The following is an 18,251-nucleotide window of genomic DNA, read 5'->3' on the forward strand; positions in this document are numbered from 1 at the left end:
GATACAGACATATGAAAAATTAAATAACTATTAATGCAAAATGACAAGAAATGTCACAAAGCTATGCATGTGTAGATGGCAGCCGAGTGGTAGAGACAGTGCTCTGAGAATTATTTAAATTGTATTTACCTTTGGCATTGAAAAATCACTTTGTCAACATAGATAACTGTACCAGAAGTGACCCCAGGGACCTTAATATAGACTTTCTTCATTATAATAGGAGTATAAGTGTATTGGCATGTTTTTCAAAAGACTGTAAGCAGCTACCCACAGTGATTTAAGTTCAATTAAGCTGGGTATTGACAATCTGTAAACTTACCATCCTTCCAAATATTGTGATAAAAAAATTCTTATTCTGCAAGGAGAGAGATATGTGTGAATGAGATCTTATTAATCAGAGTTATTTCTTGTCTCTTCCTTCTTATTCAATTTCCTTTTGTTTATTCTTTCTTCTGGGTGATGATCTCCATGGCAACAGATGGAACTACTTACAGCATCTGTAATCACTATTATTAATAATAGTGATCATCACAATAATCATACCAATCAGATAAGATGAGAAAAAAAAGCACTGAAATTAAATTAAAGTATAACTCTCTGTGTAAACAGTTTACATCCCTGAAACCATGCAATAAGCCATACAGGCCCTTTTGAAATCTAGGATAAAGGGTCATAGAGGGATTTTGTGGAGTGACAACCAGAAAAGATTGAACAAAATGCCTAAAAATGTAGAACACTCTACCAATCGCTATTCTGATAGTTTCACGCAGCTCCTTTTATATTATTTTGTGCTTGTTGAGTATAAATGTAGATATATGTGTATTCTGATCTAAAAATTTAAAACTTCTTTAAAATTTTGATCTTTATGGGTCTGGGAGATAGTAGTTAGAGCCATGCCTAGCATGCCAGATTCAAGTCCCAGCAAGATATAGTCATTTCCTGGTGCATATTTGGAGGGCCCCAAGCACTGCTGGCTCGGTCCTTGGAGGCCCTCAACACAGCGGGACCTGAGCAGTATTGCATCTTCAGACCCTTGAATTGAATCAGTGACCTGTTCAACTGGAAGTGCCCAGGTATTATGAGTACCATTCAGGAACCCCCTTCTCTCATTTGACTATATATAGATATAGATTTAGATATAGATATAGATCACGATCACGATCACGACCATCCTGTTATTCGTCGATTGCCTCAAGCAGGCCCTAGTAACGTCTCCTTCGTCCTAGCCCTGAGATTTTTAAAAAGTGCCATATTCAAGGCTCTTTCAGAGTTAGGAGAATGAGACCCATCATTGTTACTGGTATTTGGCATATTGGGTATGCCACGGGGAGTTTGCCAGACTCTGCCATGTGGGCAGGTTACATTCGGTAGCCTGCCAGTTTGTCCAAAGTAGGAATGAGATAATAAGATGTCATAATAAGATGTTGGGATGTTGCTTCCAGGAGCTGGGTTTTATAGTCTCTGAGTCTTGGCCGTTGATGGGATTACACGGCGCCAGGGGGTCAGTTGGTGGGTGTGACCCCATAGACAGATATGTATATATAGATATATATGTATATGTACATATATCTATATGTACATATAGATATATGTACATGTACATATACATGAATGTACACACACTCACACACACACTATACACACACGCATATAGGGGCGCATTAAAAATACTGGAGCAAAGACCCTGAAAGAATATAAATGATGGTTGTTTAGCTAATCTCATTTGATAAAGATTTCCTGGATTCTTTTAAATTACTCAATACTAGTCTAATCTCTGGTGGTCTGAGCATGTAAGATTTCATTGGCCCACCCATTCATAAGAAAAAGTGAACATTTTCCCTTTGACAGTTTCTGTAAGACTTTCCTACCTTGCCCACCTTTATTTCCCAGCATGTCTCTGGACAGCCCCACTTGTAATCTTGAGCATTCATAATAGAAAGGGACATTTGTTGTTCTTATGTTCTTTCCCCCCAAATGATGGTTTGCTTGTAGTAGGGGAGACAAACCTTTATCATACTGTGTACTTTCTGGAATCTAGCACGTTGTCAGGCACATAATTTATTTATTTATTTGTTTATTTGTAATCTAAACAAATTGTCTGGTTATCAGTTGACCAAGGGTCAATCACAGCCTCTTTTTTTAATACCAATCATAATATCTGATATTTGTGAGTGATAGCATGGCGGGTAGGGCGTTTGCCTTGCACGCGGCTAGTCAGCTGACCCGAGTTCAATTTCTCCGCCCCTCTCTGAGAGTCTGGCAAGCTACCAAGAGTATCTACCTGCAAAGCAAAGCCTGGCAAGCTCCCCGTGACGTATCCGATATGCCAAACACAGTAACAAGTCTCATAATGTTACCGGGCTTGCTCGAGCAAATCGATGAACAACAGGAGGATAGTGACAGCGATGTCCTTAAAACAAAGATAATATATTTTCTTCTATATAATAGGGATGCAAAGATTTTCATACAATTTGAGATACTCCTGGCTTTGCACTCAGAAATTTCTTCTGGTCATTCTTGGGTAACTCTTTGGTGTGCCAAGGATTGAACCTGAGTCAGTCACGTGCAAGGCAAGTGTCAAGCCTGTTGTACTGTCTCTCAGGCCCCCTAAATATATATTTTATATATGTATACATATATATATACTTATATCAATATATACTTTTTAAAGTTAGAAAACTCACAAAATCACTGTGGTTCATTTTTCATTTTTCTATTTATCCTTAACAGTTGGAATGCTTATGATTTTCAAATAGTAAAAAAAAAAAGCTTTCAGGATATAATAATCTAACAAATGTCATGAAATAATTATAGGCCAGCCAAATGTTAGGACTTGAACTTTCCCCAACAATCTATATTGCTCACTAATTAATAATCTTAAACATTTGGGTTTATGGGTCTAATTTTTAGTTACTGCATGCATTTGTCCATAAATAGATTCTCCCTTCATTGTTCAAAATAATTATTACATATTAAAAAGTACTTTATAACCTTAACTTACATATGTTACATGCATAACTATAATCACCTGTCTGCATTCAAGACTAGGCATCAGGAACAACATTGATGATTGAAAGTGATTATGTATGGCGTTTACTACTCACCTTTTATTACTTTTTTAAGGGTTTAGGTTTTAATTTACACTACTATCCTGAAGTTGAGGGAAAAAATGGAAGGTGAGAATAAAAAAATATCCAATTACATTCTAGTTTTCAATTTTTATATACTGTCTCACAAGAGAAAAAAATAATCACAGTTTTAAGAACATCTTTTAAATGAACCCAGGTAAAAAGGAGTAGGTTTTAAGTAATCATCTTCCTGCCTCTCCATCATATTACATTTGCAGCAAGGCCCAATGATATTTTGTTAAGTGTGCTGTGGAGAGTAGTTTGGTAATCTTAATTATTCCTTTTGTTCTTTCATATTTATTAAATAACACTGATAGAGGAGTTATTAAAACTTTAGTTTGTCCTAATACAGAAGGTCGGGTGGAAGATGATATAAGAATCTTTCAAATAAAATGCTTCCTTCCTGGTAGAGCTTTCCCACCTGTCCTGTCAAAGATGTAATGTGCTTTTAACAGAATATGTGCTCATGAGTAAATTTAAAAAATTAGATGATGCATGTAGCAACAATTGATGCATATTTTATAGGAAATATTCCAATGCTTGAGAGAAATTCAAATTTATATAATTTTATGATATCATGTACTTTTATAATTATAATTTTATAATAGCATGTGCTCCACTTTTACAATAGAATTGTGTCCAGTCTAGGACACAAAGATCCTGGAAGCAAGTACTCTTCACTGAGCTTCATCTTTCTATCTATCTATCTATCTATCTATCTATCTATCTATCTATCTCGATGCATGATATTTACACGTTGATGCTTACCAGCATGGAATGTCAATGATTACTGGAGATGCTCTGTAAAATGTACCAGTAGGAAGTGATACCGTACTTCAGATTAGGTTGAGTCTTCCTTTTTTTCTTTAAAGCATTGCAGGCATTTCAAAAGCATTATTCCTTATTTCCCCTTCTACAGCTTCATACTATTGACCAATTATTTTTCCTTGATTATTTTATTACCATTTGATTTTAATGCACTAATATATTTGAAGTTTTGAGCTAATTACGTTGTAACATTATACCTTTTTTTAACCAATATTAAATATATCCTGTTTTTGCTTTCAAAGTAAAAATCCAATAACCTTCCTTTTGATTTTTTTAGACTTTAAAGAAAATGCAATTCTCTTTCAATTAAACATTGGCAGTGTGGGTTTTGGTACATAGTCTTCAGATGAATCAGAATGTTTGAGTAGAGTTTAATTTTATGTTGTAAGAAATATTTCTCTATTTTTAGTATTGGAAAATACTTTAGAAATAATTAAAACCAGAGTCTTTGTTTTTTCTCCTTTTAATATATAAAAACTGAATTGCAATGGAATGAATTTACTTATTTCAATTCTTACAGAGTTTGTGGTAGACAAATTCTTAAAATCTGAGATTGGGAAAGCCTGTTTTTTTTCCACGGGTGAATCATGCCAAAAGTCATGATTAGTAGAACTGCCATTTAGTAGAACTAACAAAGAATAGAGGTTACATTCAGTATCAGTGAACCCCATTATTGTTTACTAGTGGTGTGGGAGGTCATTTTTTTACTCCCCTTATATGGTTTTCTTCATTTATAAAACTTTGGATATGAGGGAGGAAGGAAACCATATACATTGTATTCTAAGTAATTTGTCAGCTCTAAGAATGTATCAAGACTGATGATATTATGTGGGCTGTATACTTAAGTGACAGAAGTATTTCGTGTCTTTCTATTTCCTCTTTTGCTTTACTTGTGAATAGTTCAGAATTAAATAGGAGGTCCGATTGCAGTAAATATTTTAGCTAAGTTGTTGGTACAGAATGTCTGATATATCCTAGATAATGCCTTGCAATTTCAAGCTTTGGTAGGTATTTCAAATTAATAAAACTGCTTCAGAGCTAAACACGTGCTGTTTTTGTTATTGTTGTTTTTTTTTCCTTTTTAACTCATGATAAAATTAAGCCACAGAAAACTGAAGTGACTTGTTTAAGCTTGTTGTTGACTGAAATAGGTTTTAAGTACTGCCCCTCTCTTTTTCAATCAATCATTCAATGGGCTGTACACATGCAGGAAGTCTGGGTTCAAATCCAACATCTCATCATCCCTTATCACCTCTTAAAATAATTTTTGAGCACCACTGGGTGGCTCCAAAACCAATTAAGAAAAAATAAGCCAAAAGAAGGAAAAACAGTGCGCTCTCTCTCTCTCTCTCTCTCTCTCTCTCTCTCTCTCTCTCTCTTAAACTCATATTCTTCATCACTGACCTTCCATTCTCTCCTATATTCTACTACACCAATTTAAAGGTTTTAGTCGCTCTATGTCACTAAAATCCTGTTCAGACTTCTTTTTTTTCCTTTTTTTCCTTTTTGCTAATGTAATACCATGAAAACTAAACAGCAAAATGTTGCAGTAAGTATCTTGAATAAATAGTGTGGATCATACAATCTCAGCCGTGTTAATACATGTGTCGGCAGATATTTTAAGCATGTAGCTCTTGTTTTCAGCATAGTAATTTGGATTTTCTGACATCTGTGCTAGTATTTATCCTTTTGAAAAATTTCAAGATTTCTTTAACACTTGAAGCATTTCAACATGATGACCCTGCAATTTAGTAGTACTAATTAAGAATAGAGATTACATTCAGTATGTTTGCACCTTGTTATTGTTTGATAGTGATGCGAGTATCTTTTTTTTTTCACTTAGTATGATTTTCCTCATTTATTCAACTATGACTGTGAGGGAGGAATATAATGGTTGGAAGTATGAGCTTTGAAATCAAATATCCAATGTTCAAATTTTAGCTAAGCCTATTACTATTGAGAAATCACAAATCACAAATCATCCTGTTATTCGTCGATTACCTCGAGCAGGCCCCAGTAATGCCTCCTTCATCCTAGCCCTGAGATTATATTCAAGGATCTTTAGGAGAATGAGACCCATCATTGTTACTGGTATTTGGCATATTGGGTACGCCACGGGGAGTTTGCCAGACTCTGCCAACTATTGAGAAATAAGGTTATAAATTCTTGTCACTCACTTTTTTCTCATTTTTGAGATGACAATTTGTGACAGGAGTGAAGTAAATGGTACTAGATGCTTAGCTGTGGAGGAAGGGTTCCCTGTATACAATTCTTTATACTGTTAGCCCCTTCTAAATCTAGATAGTGCTCTATGAAGAACAGATTTTTTTTGGTCCAACATTTTTCAAAAGAGCTCTCAGATAACAATGAACTATTTCATGATTAGCTACCCCTCACACTGTTTGCATGATCCTCTTTTGACCTTCCTTCTATTTTCTTTTTCCATGTATGTGTTGTTTGGGCAGAGGATAAGATCTGGACATCTGTGCAGCATAATATCACAGAGCTGACCCGTGTGCAGGGTGCCAACCCTGAGAAACCGTACACGATGGCTTTGGACTATGGTAGCAGCATGGATCAACTGGAGGCTCTGATTGAGGGCTCAGAACATTGTGAACAAGAGGTAGCCTATCACTGCAGGAGGTCCCGCCTGCTCAACACTCCAGGTAAGGCTCAACTCTGAATATTTCATTCTGCACATGCCACATACGATGTCTCCCAGATCTGATGGTTTTACCTGTCCTCCAAACTCAGTGTATCAAGGAAAGGGAAGCTTCCAAGAAAAGTGAAGCGTCACAGCAGTTATAGTTGTTCACTATGCAGAGGAGATAAAGGTAGCCTATCAAGGACTAACAATGAACTAGTTCTGCTCTGATATCCAGGATCTAACTTAGAATTATGTAACCTCACACATTTTGCCTAGTTTTCAAAAAGTAAATGATGGCAACATATACCATTATAATAGTCAGAAAAGAAAATTTTCACAGTAAGGATCTTAGCACACTCAACCTAGAACAGTGTGACATGTCTGACACAAAAAATATACAGGGAACAATATTGCTCAAGCAGGCCCAGTAACATCTTCATTGTGACCCTTGTTACTGTGTTTGGCATATGAAATACATCACGGGTAGCTTGCCAGGCTTTGCCGTGTGGACGAGATACTCTCAGCAGCTTGCCGGGCTCTCCAAGAGGGGCGGAGGAATCGAACTCAGGTTGGCATATTGACCACTTGTAAGGAAATGCCCTACCCACTGTGCTATCGCTCCAATATTAGACAAAGAAATTAGTAAAGAAATAAGGAACAAATCGTGTTTCCAATAGCAAGGCTACTTGGAAAGTGAAAACTTTGATGAAATTATTTTTCAAAAGAAGTTCATATTTGGTAGAAAATATCTCTATTATTTGTTATGATAGTAGTTAATTTTTAGGGGGGGTGCAAACTCTGGCAAATAGGTATTACTTTATGTTTCTGTGTTCCAGGATTACTTTAGGCAGGGCAAGCACCCTACCTGCTGTACCAATGCTCTGGTCCTGGTATGGTTACTATTATCATGAACAGTTATTACCGGGCTTGCTAAAGGAGGTTCTCAGAGTGTTATGCAAAATCCTGAAGAGTTCTGGGAATCGTCAGGAAGGCCTCCTCAAAGTTTGCATGCTCTGATTCGTTGCCTTTTCTGTGACTATCAGTAATGTTCAAAAAAGCAAAGGTGACTGAGAGATACAGAAGTCTGGAATGTCCAAGAAAAATTGTGAGAATCGTTTACTTCAAGAAAAGTGCAATTTGGTACTTGAAAGTCAGAAATTTTGAAAGATTTAATAAAAGTAGACAATGAAGTATCAACAGAGGAGAAGCCATAAGAGTCTAACTAAATATACACACAGTTTCATAGATCTAAAATCTTCAGGGAAGACATGGTTCCACATAAGTGAATTTTCCAGATAACTGTCACATCTCTTTAAACACCAAAAATCATTTCAAAGAGTTTTTAACCATTTGAAATGAAAATCTTTCTCAAATTGATTACATGCTTCCTTGCCTCCTTAAACAGAGATTTCTGAACATAAAATGTAACCTTTTCTTGATGACTCAGGATCATCATTGTGGAAATCAATTATTGTTCCCTTTTTGGGTTCAGTCAAGCTTGCAGAGCCGATTAGATTTGAGGAACCAGTTGATACTCCTTTCCCTGGTACCTTTAGATGGCTCTACTGGGAGATTCATATACATATATGGGCTGGAGCGATAGCACAGCAGGTAGGGCATTTGTCTTGCATGTGGCCCACATGGCCAAACCAATTCAATTCCCAGCAAGCTACCAGGAGTATCGTGCCCGCAAGGCAATGCCTGGCAAGCTACCCATGACGTATTCGATATGCCAAACACAGTAACAACTTTCACAATGTTCCTGGGCCCGCTAGAGCAAATCGATGAACAACGGGAGGACAGTGACTCCCATGAAAGTTCCTCCTCCTTTCTTACTTAGAATACTTTAAAAAAAAAACTTAACTACCTTCTTTTCACTGTGGCACATTGCTTTTAGTTTTCAGAATATTGGTTTGGTAAAATTTCAGGAAAAACGAGACAGTGTTTTCTCAGATTGTAAGCTCAACTTTAGCATTTCATTCTGTGATATTATTTACACTGAAAAATTGCCTTCATATTTTAAATTTTACTTTAGGCACACTGATGTACAATATTGTAATGACAAACTTTCATTAGAAACAAAACAAAGAAAAAATGTTCTATCAGATCCTCCACCAGTGTCAGCCTCTCTCCACCATGGCCCTATGCCACTCTCCCATACCTCCCCTATCTCCGCATCCTCACTACAGTGATATGATTTCTACTGAAGATCAGTTCTAGATTTTTGCTGCCTTGGAGTATTTGTTGTTTCTTTACTACTTTATTTTATTTCTTTTCAATTTAGAAAAGTTCTCCACATTTGGTAGTGCTCAAGATTTACTCCTGGTGTTGTACTCAGGATCATTCCTGGTAGGGCTAGGGGGATCATCTGTAGTGCTAAAAATTGAACCCGGCTTTGGACATCCCTGCCTGTTGCACTGTTGCTCCGCCCAAGTGTTACTTTATATACCACATATAAGGGACATCATTCTGTGTCTTTCCCTTTCCTTCTTACTAACTTCAGTCTGTCTGATATTTTCCAGTCTCTTCTATGTAGCCCCAAATTGCATGATTTTGTCTTTTCTTATAGCTTAAAAGATAAAATATTCCATTGTGTGTATGTATCATGATTTCTTAATGCAGTCATCTATTCATGTACACTTGTACTGTTTCCACATTTTGGCTACTGTAAATAGTGCCACAATGAAATGTCTGTACTGAAGAGTTTTGGGGACTTTAGGGTAAATGTGAAGAAGTGGAGTTGCTAGTTTATCTGGGAGATTGATTTTTTTTGGAAGACCTATATTATTTTAGAAGACCTATATAAATTGCCAAAATGGCTAAACCCATCTTTATTCACACCAGCAGTGGATGAGTTTTCCTTTTTTTCATGCATCCCCACCAACACTGGTTGTTTTCAATCTTGGTGATGTATGCCAGGCTCTCACTAGTGTAAGCTGATAACTCAATATACAACATTGCTCTTGTGTGTGTGTGTGTGTGTGTGTGTGTGTGTGTGTCTGTGTATCGAATCTGCCATTGATTCCCTGGGATTACTTAAACAGAAAAGACATGAACTTAAAAACAAACCTTATTAAAAATGACTCTGCCTTTTCCTAATATGTAATCCTGTGTAAATTCTCAGAGGTGTGGCTGTTGGGGTGACTTTAATCCAGGGAAGTTCTGGGAAACTTCAGAGTGCATGCAGAACCTTTACTTGGATACATCAACTTCTGTGGCTCCCATGTGCTATCACAGGATGGGGCTATGATCCCCACAACAGCTCCCCAGGGCTGTGTTCTGATTATGTCTGCTCTCAGTTCTGTTTTGCTCCCATTCATCTAACAGTGGCAGAGGGAGAAGGAGAGAAAAGATGGACAGGATAAGGTCAGGTCCGGCTCACCACTGTGTCTTTTTCATTCAGCCAGAGACTAAACTATGACTCTGTCATTTTCTGACAGTTTCCTCTAATATTCTTCCCCAGAGTTTCTGATAAATGTCAACCAATAGAATGTGTCATCTGCCTCTTAAATGAAGGTTTATACTAGAGCTCTCTAAAGGATTAGAATTCATGCCATCAAGGTCCGTGGGAAAGGAGTCTTTGCAATCGTCTTGCTTTTGTGGTTGTCTTCATGGTGTGTGCTCCTTCCTAAGCTTGATGCAGGATTGAGGCTTACGAACTACAAAGCAGCTTCTGAGACAGCATAGAGCTCAGCTGTCAGTGTTCAGTGGCATCTTGTCATATGGAAGGAAGTAGACACATTTTCACAGGGACCAGAGTATGCTGGTTGAGTTCAGGTCTTCTGTCACTATTTATACTTTGTATATGTTTTGCCTAGGACTGAGCACTTGAATATAACTCAACAATAAAATGAAGTAAAGTACTACTAGAAACATACAGAATACAGAGAGATAAATATTGAGGCCAGAATCTGAAAGATGCTTTAACCATATGGCCAACAATCTCCATAACCCTCAACTCTCTCATGGAAGGAAAATTAAATGAAAAAGTGATAAGGTGAAGAAGCCAAATACCCTAGCCCCTGTTGACAGTGGTGGATTGGAATACTGCCATCCCAAAATTCTCTTACAATAGTCTTTATGTTGACTGGAAATCTATTTTTGTAACGAATGCCATTTGGGGAATGCCCTTCACAGTAAAGCAGCAAATTTGCCGAGGTGAAACTCAAAAGTCAATATTAATGCATATGATACCATTGGAAAATCAGTTTTCAATACTTTGAAATCTAATCACTATAGGGCAGCTTGAGCTAGAATTTAGCTTGATTTTGGACAAAAATCATTTACCAAATAAGTCAGTCTTGCAAAATGTTTTCCATCAGGGAATTCCTTAGTAAAATAATTGATTGTATGCCCTGTTGCACTTTTGAGTCTGTATTTCCCTAACAGCAGTGAATTATCATCATGAATATGGGATCATTCACGCAGTCATATAACTAGCCTGGAGTCAGTTTTTATACCTAATGCTAACCATGTTCCAATGTATTTGAAACTGATACCATTATTTTAGTTTTTGCTTTTGGGCCATACCTGACAGTGCTTGGGTTTTGGTCCTTGCTCTGAACTCAGGAATCATCCTTGGCATATGGGATGCTGGGGATTGAATCTGGCTCAGCCACATGCAAAGCAAATGCCCCACTCACTGAACCATCACTACAGTTCCAAAATTCTATATATGTTAAAGAATCCCAAAGTTGTATTTTTTCCAATAATTAATTTTTGTGTATTAAAAATCAATCATAAAAGACCCTGTGGCGGCTTTCTCTCTTGCCACCTGTGTTTGGTGTTCTCACACAGCTTCCCCCACCCCAGGGAGGCCGATGGTGATGGTGGATGAAGGAGGGAATGAGGACTAGGCTAGTTGGTATCAATTGCAGTTTATTGCATTCCCATCCCCATTCTCTTCCTCCTCCGGATCTTCCTTCCCCAATCCCCCTCATCCTCCTCTTGGATCCTGCTCCTTCATACTTCTCCTTCCTGCTTCTGTCTCCCCAAATCTCCCAGATTCTCCCTTTGTTTCTGCCTCCTCTGCCCACTTTTACAGCCATAGTTAAATCCCAAAGCATGGGGGGTTGGGAAAATAATTACACATAGGTGTGGTAATACATCAACAGAGGTAAAGTCCATCCCTCAGGGGAAGCTTCTTCTAAGACAGATTCTCATTCAGGTAAGATGACCCACACAAGAGTGAAATTCCATCTATGAGTGTGTTTCTCCTTTCCTTAGTCCAACATTCATAATAGTCATTTTGTATTTACACAGTAAGAGATACAGTAAGCATATAGGATGGCTCTCCTGGGGGCATCTCTTTATAGATCTCAGACTATAGTTCTCAGGTCAGATTAGTCTTTCCTAACACTACAAGGTTCTAATCTCATTGTTACTTTTTGGATCATGACAGAATTTGTCTATAATCATGTTTTTAACTTATAGTTAAATATTGTGGTGTTTTACCTTGGCCCATTTTGATGCCAGAGTAACTCACAGCTTGCCCTGGGTCTATCCAGTCCCTCATCAGGACCCTGTTAAGGAGTTGGTAGGATCTAAAGGCAACTGAGACTTAAGTGGAGAAAGCAGATGCTCAGAAGTGAATATTATTTGGAGCCAATTAACTCCCAAGTTACAAAAGCATAATATTAACTGTTTTCCTGTGTCCATACTAAAAGGATATTGTTTTAAAATAAGCTATGCAAAAGACATAAGGAAAGGAGAAAGGCAATATTTCACTCTTGAATACAAGTCAGATGTCCTTAGAAGGATCTGATGTTACAAGTTAACAGAGTCTGATTAGGAGGAGAAGGTGGTAGACCAGTTAGGGAAAAAAGCACAGAGCAATTACAGATAAACAAAGAAATCAGAGTGACTTTGGAGCATTGTGATGTGTGTAATCCGATAAACCTAAGCTCCCCATGGCAAGGGAGAAAGGACAAAACAATGTTATCTTACAAATTATAATTATATACTAATCATAGCTTAGTGCAAATAATATATTTGTGTATATAAAAATGTTATGTGATTTCTAATATATCCTAAAGAATGCTTGCTCATGTCATATGTAGAACTGATGTCAGTGGATCCCACAGAGGTTCATGTGAGTCAGGAAGGAGAGAAAGACGCGCATCTTTTCCCAATCCACCTCTGCCACCTGGGAAGACTAGAACTTGTAGTCTACAATGAGGCCCTGTTTGGCACAGGTCTGAGCCATGCCAGCCCCACCAGGTGGCCATCAAGTCATACCTGAAGTGTGCATGTTCTTTCAGGCGTGGGAGTTAATCCCCACCACCCAATGTCTCGAAGAGCCACGGACTCAGGCTGGAGTGAGGATTTGCTATTTGCAGGAAAGGAGAGGCGAGTCCCAGGACTTATTCAGGATTTTTCGGGGTTCTTATCTAACCTCGCAGAAAAAAAATCCAGGAGTAGAGAAGCAGTGAAATGAAACAGATTTTATTTGGAGTTTGTGAAGGGGAGGAGGCAGAGAAAGTGGGAGAGAGTAGAGAGCAATGTGCTCAAGAGAGAACCCGGACTTCTCCAAGGGCTGAGAGAGCTCCTGCACATACCCTCCAGCATCAGGCATGAAAGCACAAAAGTACACATCTCAAGAGGGAAGATGAGGGTGACACATGCTCGGGCACCACATGTGCTCAATCATGCGCATACAAAGAGCATGTGAACTCGGGCAACATATGCACACCCTTCCTTTATTCAAGGTGGCCATTATAGGAAGGATGTCTTAGTCTGGAATGTTCTGAAGTCTCCTCTGGGCTGAATCACTAAAGTTAATTGGAATAAGAGAGAGGTCTGAGGGTATTTAAGGAATTTTCTTCATGGGCAGGGGTCCAATTTCCTCATGGTCTGCTGGTGAAGGTCTTATCTTGGGTCTGTAGCCACACTGTGGGTCAGCTTTAGAATTTTCCTTTCCAGAAATTTAATTGTCATTATGTGGAGCGGGGGTTGGGCTGGGACGCTCTCCTAACCTACCTGCCTGCATCAGTATTTAAAATATAGCATTTATTACATATCTCATTATGCATTGTATGTCTATGCTTGACATATGCAAGTTGTAAATCATATACTTATTAATATATATCTAGATATATTAATGGGCTTATGTATATAGACTCTCATGTCCGTTGTAATTTTTTACTTCAGCTATGTACAGAACTAATGATTAGATTTAGATGTCTAAGTAGGGAATAATAATGCAGAAAAGTCAAATTACTGTCAGAAAAGAAACAGCAGTTCCAGATACTCTGGGATTTGCTACACTTAAAACTCTTTGTCTCCAATATTTGTACCTAACAAGATCCATTAACAGATAATTACATTGTCTTTTATACAATAAGCATTGACTATCCATGTATGACACACACTGTTCTGACAAGTGGGAATAAAACAGTAAAAGAAAAAAAAACAGTATTTGTGCATAAGAATGTAGTAAGGATAACAGAAAATAACAGAACAGATGTACATTTACATCTCTCTCCCTCTCTCCCTCCCTCCATTTCTTTCTCCCTCTCTCTGTCTCTGTCTCTGTCTCTGTCTCTGTCTCTCTCTCTCTCTCTCTCTCTCTCTCTCTCTCTCTCTCTCTCTCTCTCACACACACACACACACACATACATACACACACAGAGAATCCATTTGTGGGAAATGAGGATAAAATTCAAGAATATTTAGGAAACTGAGAGTGATCAGATGTGAAGAGTGCTGTTTCAGTTCAATAGGTATGAAACCTCTTGTTCTAGAAGGGGTTCTGGAACCTCCACAGAGTCCTCGGTGAAGGGAAGTTGAGAGCTCATATTTGCCTGAACAGAAGAGTCTAAGCTGAATAATAGCAAGATAGTGGGGTGACTAGTGAAAAAAGGGAGAAGGTGATAAGAAAGTGAGATTAGAGTGTGATCAAATGCCAAGTTATGCAAGTTCTAAGATGATGAATTTTGTTCTAAGTGTACAGGAAAATCCTTGAGGCATTTTAGCAAGGTCTTCTCTTTTACCATTTCAAATCCACTGTGTAATGTTAGAATATTTAAAGCAAACTAAACAAGGAATCTAAAATTCACTAAGCCCATGTTAGTGAATTTATCACACCCTATGTCTGGTTAACTAGAAATGGCCTTGAATTTTCTGAAACACAGAAGCCATGTTTTCTATTGTTGCCTCTGTCTGCAGAAAGCTTTAGTGTCAACTTCAAATTATTTCTAATTAACAGCAGTACTTTTGTTTTCATGTCCCCAAGTAAAATAAGTTAAGGTATTTTTTCCCACCACCATTTTTAAGAGCTGACTTTAAGAGTTGCTGTATAAATCACACCATTTTTAAGAGCTGACTTTAAGAGTTGCTGTATAAATCACACATTTTCAAAGTATCGGTCAAAGAGCTTAAATCCTTGTCCCTAGCAATTATTCTCTTCTAAATATTCTAAATATTGTATATATTATATATGCTGTACAAACACACACACACATATAACCAAAAATAGAGATAAACCTATATTTTGAACTTGAAAAATAAAGGGAACTTTTTTCTTTGAAACATAAATTCATACATCCTAATGTTCCTCTTTCTCTCTCTTCATAGAAAAATATAATATATGCATATATACACAAATTATATGTGTACAGATACACAAACATACAAAAAACAATGATTCCAAAGTTTACAGTTGTTTATTTAAAAAAGAAAGTCACAGGAATTGAATATTCAATACAAAAAGCAAAAAAAGCACAAACCATAGAATTGAAATTTAAAATATTAGTTAAGTATCTTTAAATTTTTTTATAAATCCTATTTCTTCATTTTATATGGCAAGAAACAATAAAGAAGTGTGTGGTTCCTTTAATGAATGCCCCTTTGTGTTACCACTACTGATAATAATACTGGCTTTCTTCTACTGCACACCTTCCATCACGCATTTCTGACAATATATTTAATACTCTCAAAGTCATGATGTAGTTTGTACTATCCTTCTCACGTATTGATCAAGTTGAATTGCTCTAGGAAACTTGGTTGTTGACATAAGGCTTTAAAGGAACCTAATGCTAATGATTTTTTTCAAATTAATAATGCTCTGTCTTTCTTAAAGAAGAAAGGAAAACATAGAGGATTCATGTACCCAAATAAGTACTCATCTTTTGGTTATAAACAGTTCTGTGCTAAATCTCTGAAATTTAGGAGTTTAAAACAATGGTCATGATGATTCTTCTGTTTAATTGCAGTTTGGTCAGGGTTTAACAAAGAGTTTTCAGTGATTTTTTTCTGGGGTTCTTTAGCTAGACTTGTGGTCAAGACCTAAGTTGGCATAGTGGTTGACTTTCTGTTAATATGATGGCAAGCTAGCAGGTAAAAATAAAAGCATCACATCTTCTTATCCAGAATCCTGAGCATGCAGTATCACTTCTTAGTTTCTAATTATTCGAAGACAATCTGTGGATCTGTGAACTGGTCCATATTTAAAATTGTTCCTACTGTCTAATGAGATGAGTATATAGATATTTTAAAACTACTATATATTGTGTAAAAGTTTATATAACAGTAAAATATATTAGGAATAAAACAGTGCTAGCAGGATTGTGATGAAAATGAAGTTTTCATTCATTATTACTAAATATACTGTCTGTTTTAGTCTTTATTGAAATCAGTATGGAGAATATTAAGAATAGAGCTCCCATATCACTCAACAGTTTTACTTCCTGGCATCTACCTCCAAAATACAATAACACTAATTTTATAAGATATTCCCAGGCCTATGTTCATAACACTGCTTAGTGTAATTACTATGATAAGAAAAGAAGTAAATGTTCAACAACAAACAAAATGATAAAGAATAAAGAAGCCATGGAACACACACACACACACATATAAACACATTATATGGGCTGGAGTGATAGCACAGTGGGTAGGGCGTTTGCATTGCATGCGGCCAACCTGGCTGGCCAGAGTTTGATTCCTCCGCCCCTCTCAGAGAGCCCAGCAAGCTACCGAAATTATCTTGCCCTCTCCGTGACGTATTTGATATGCCAAACACAGTAACAAGTCTCATGATGGAGACGTTACTGGGCTCGCTCTAGCAAATCGATGAGCAATGGGAAGGACATTGCTACAGTGCTAATACATACATTATATATGTACATTAGAATGCTATACAATGTAAGAAAAGGTGAAAACATAGTTTGTGAAACTTAGGTATAAGTATAGCATATTATGTTTAGTGAAATAAGCTAGAGCGAAAACAATAAAAACCAAATAATTTGAATCATCTGTGGAAAGAAACAAATCAAAGAAATGGACAGTATCCAATGATGATATTTTATTGGACTAGGATTACTCTTTGGTAATATGCTTATAGGAAGGTGGGAATGAGGGGAAGAACTAAATAGCAGTGGTGTAATGACAATCCTGGAAGGTTAAGCGCATTCTGGAAGTGGTGGTGTGCAGTAACTTTGTGCATCAGCTTCTTAAGTTTAATAATATAACAATCTTACCTAAATTTCAGTGAAATTAAAAAATAAAATATATGAATGAAAACTATAAGAAATTCTATTTCTTATACAGTAAGTGCAGGGAAGAATCAGGAATCAGTTCTAGGCCTTTACAATTCAGTGTTGGCTAGATGACTCTGCTATCTTGCCAACCTTGATTCATTACACTCCAATTCAGGCTAGATATGTACCTGACTCTCTGTCTTTTTTTTTCCCTTTTAGTGACTTTTGTCACTCTTAAGTAGTACAACTAGAGGGAATGGAGTGATAGTACAGTGGGTAGGGCATTTGCCTTGCATGAGGTCGACCCAGGTTTGATCCCAGCATCCCATATTTTCCCCCAAGCACCACCAGGAGTAATTACTGAGTGCAGAGCCAGGAGTAACCCCTGAGCATCGCTCGGTGTGACCCAAAAAGGAAAAAAAATGCAGCTAGAATGTTTTCGTAAGAGTTTGCCATGGGTCTTAAAAAAATACAACAAGCCCATCACATAAATCAAGTCAATAAATTTTACAGGGAATGAAAATCACCTGGTGTTTCACTGCAGGCATGAAGTCAGATTAGAGGTGGGTAGATTTTAAAGAAGACATATACTTTATTGGAGCTAAAGATGTGGGTTGAGTGTATATCTGAGAGAAAATAAAAATGATGCCATGTAAATAAAACCTATGGTATGTGTCTAACATCAAATGAATTGCTTTTCCTTTATTATTAATTATTTTAAGAACTGGATACATTGCCTAGAATCAACATTTTGAGACAGTATAAGTAGTGTTTTACTTTTTCTCACTACATTATGAAAAATGTATGTTCAGGTACTATATTTTAAATTTATTCATGGGGAAATGATATTTTCTATAATTGCTGATCTTAACAGTTTATACAACAACAGTAACAGGAAAATAATTTGTGTTTATAATCATAAAACCCTTTCTCAAATTGAAGTTTTCCTAGTTATTAGTTGTGAGATTTTAACAAGTTGCATGGTTTTTCTGGGGCTGAGTTTCCTTTTTTGTAAATTATAATAAGACACATTCTATGTCTTATATACAATAGACTAGAAATACTTATATCATTATTTCATCACATAATCCAGTGAGTGAGAGGTACAAAATCTTTGCTAACCTATGGTATACTTCTTTACTAACCTCTCATTAATGTATTAGAAATTGT

General features: G+C 36.9%; 1 protein-coding gene across 1 annotated transcript in view; it reads left to right on the plus strand.

Moving 5' to 3' along the window:
* CNTNAP5 (contactin associated protein family member 5) overlaps positions 1-18,251 on the plus strand; it is a 973,836-nt gene that overhangs the window by 666,576 nt on the left and 289,009 nt on the right. Inside the window, exon 13 of the mRNA XM_056110141.1 lies at positions 6,422-6,622. Coding sequence (XP_055966116.1) covers positions 6,422-6,622 — 201 coding nt within the window. The remainder of the gene's footprint in view (positions 1-6,421; positions 6,623-18,251) is intronic.

This window comes from Sorex fumeus, unplaced genomic scaffold (genome assembly GCF_029834395.1).
Source record: "Sorex fumeus unplaced genomic scaffold, SorFum_2.1 ptg000009l, whole genome shotgun sequence".
Lineage (NCBI taxonomy): Eukaryota > Metazoa > Chordata > Mammalia > Eulipotyphla > Soricidae > Sorex > Sorex fumeus.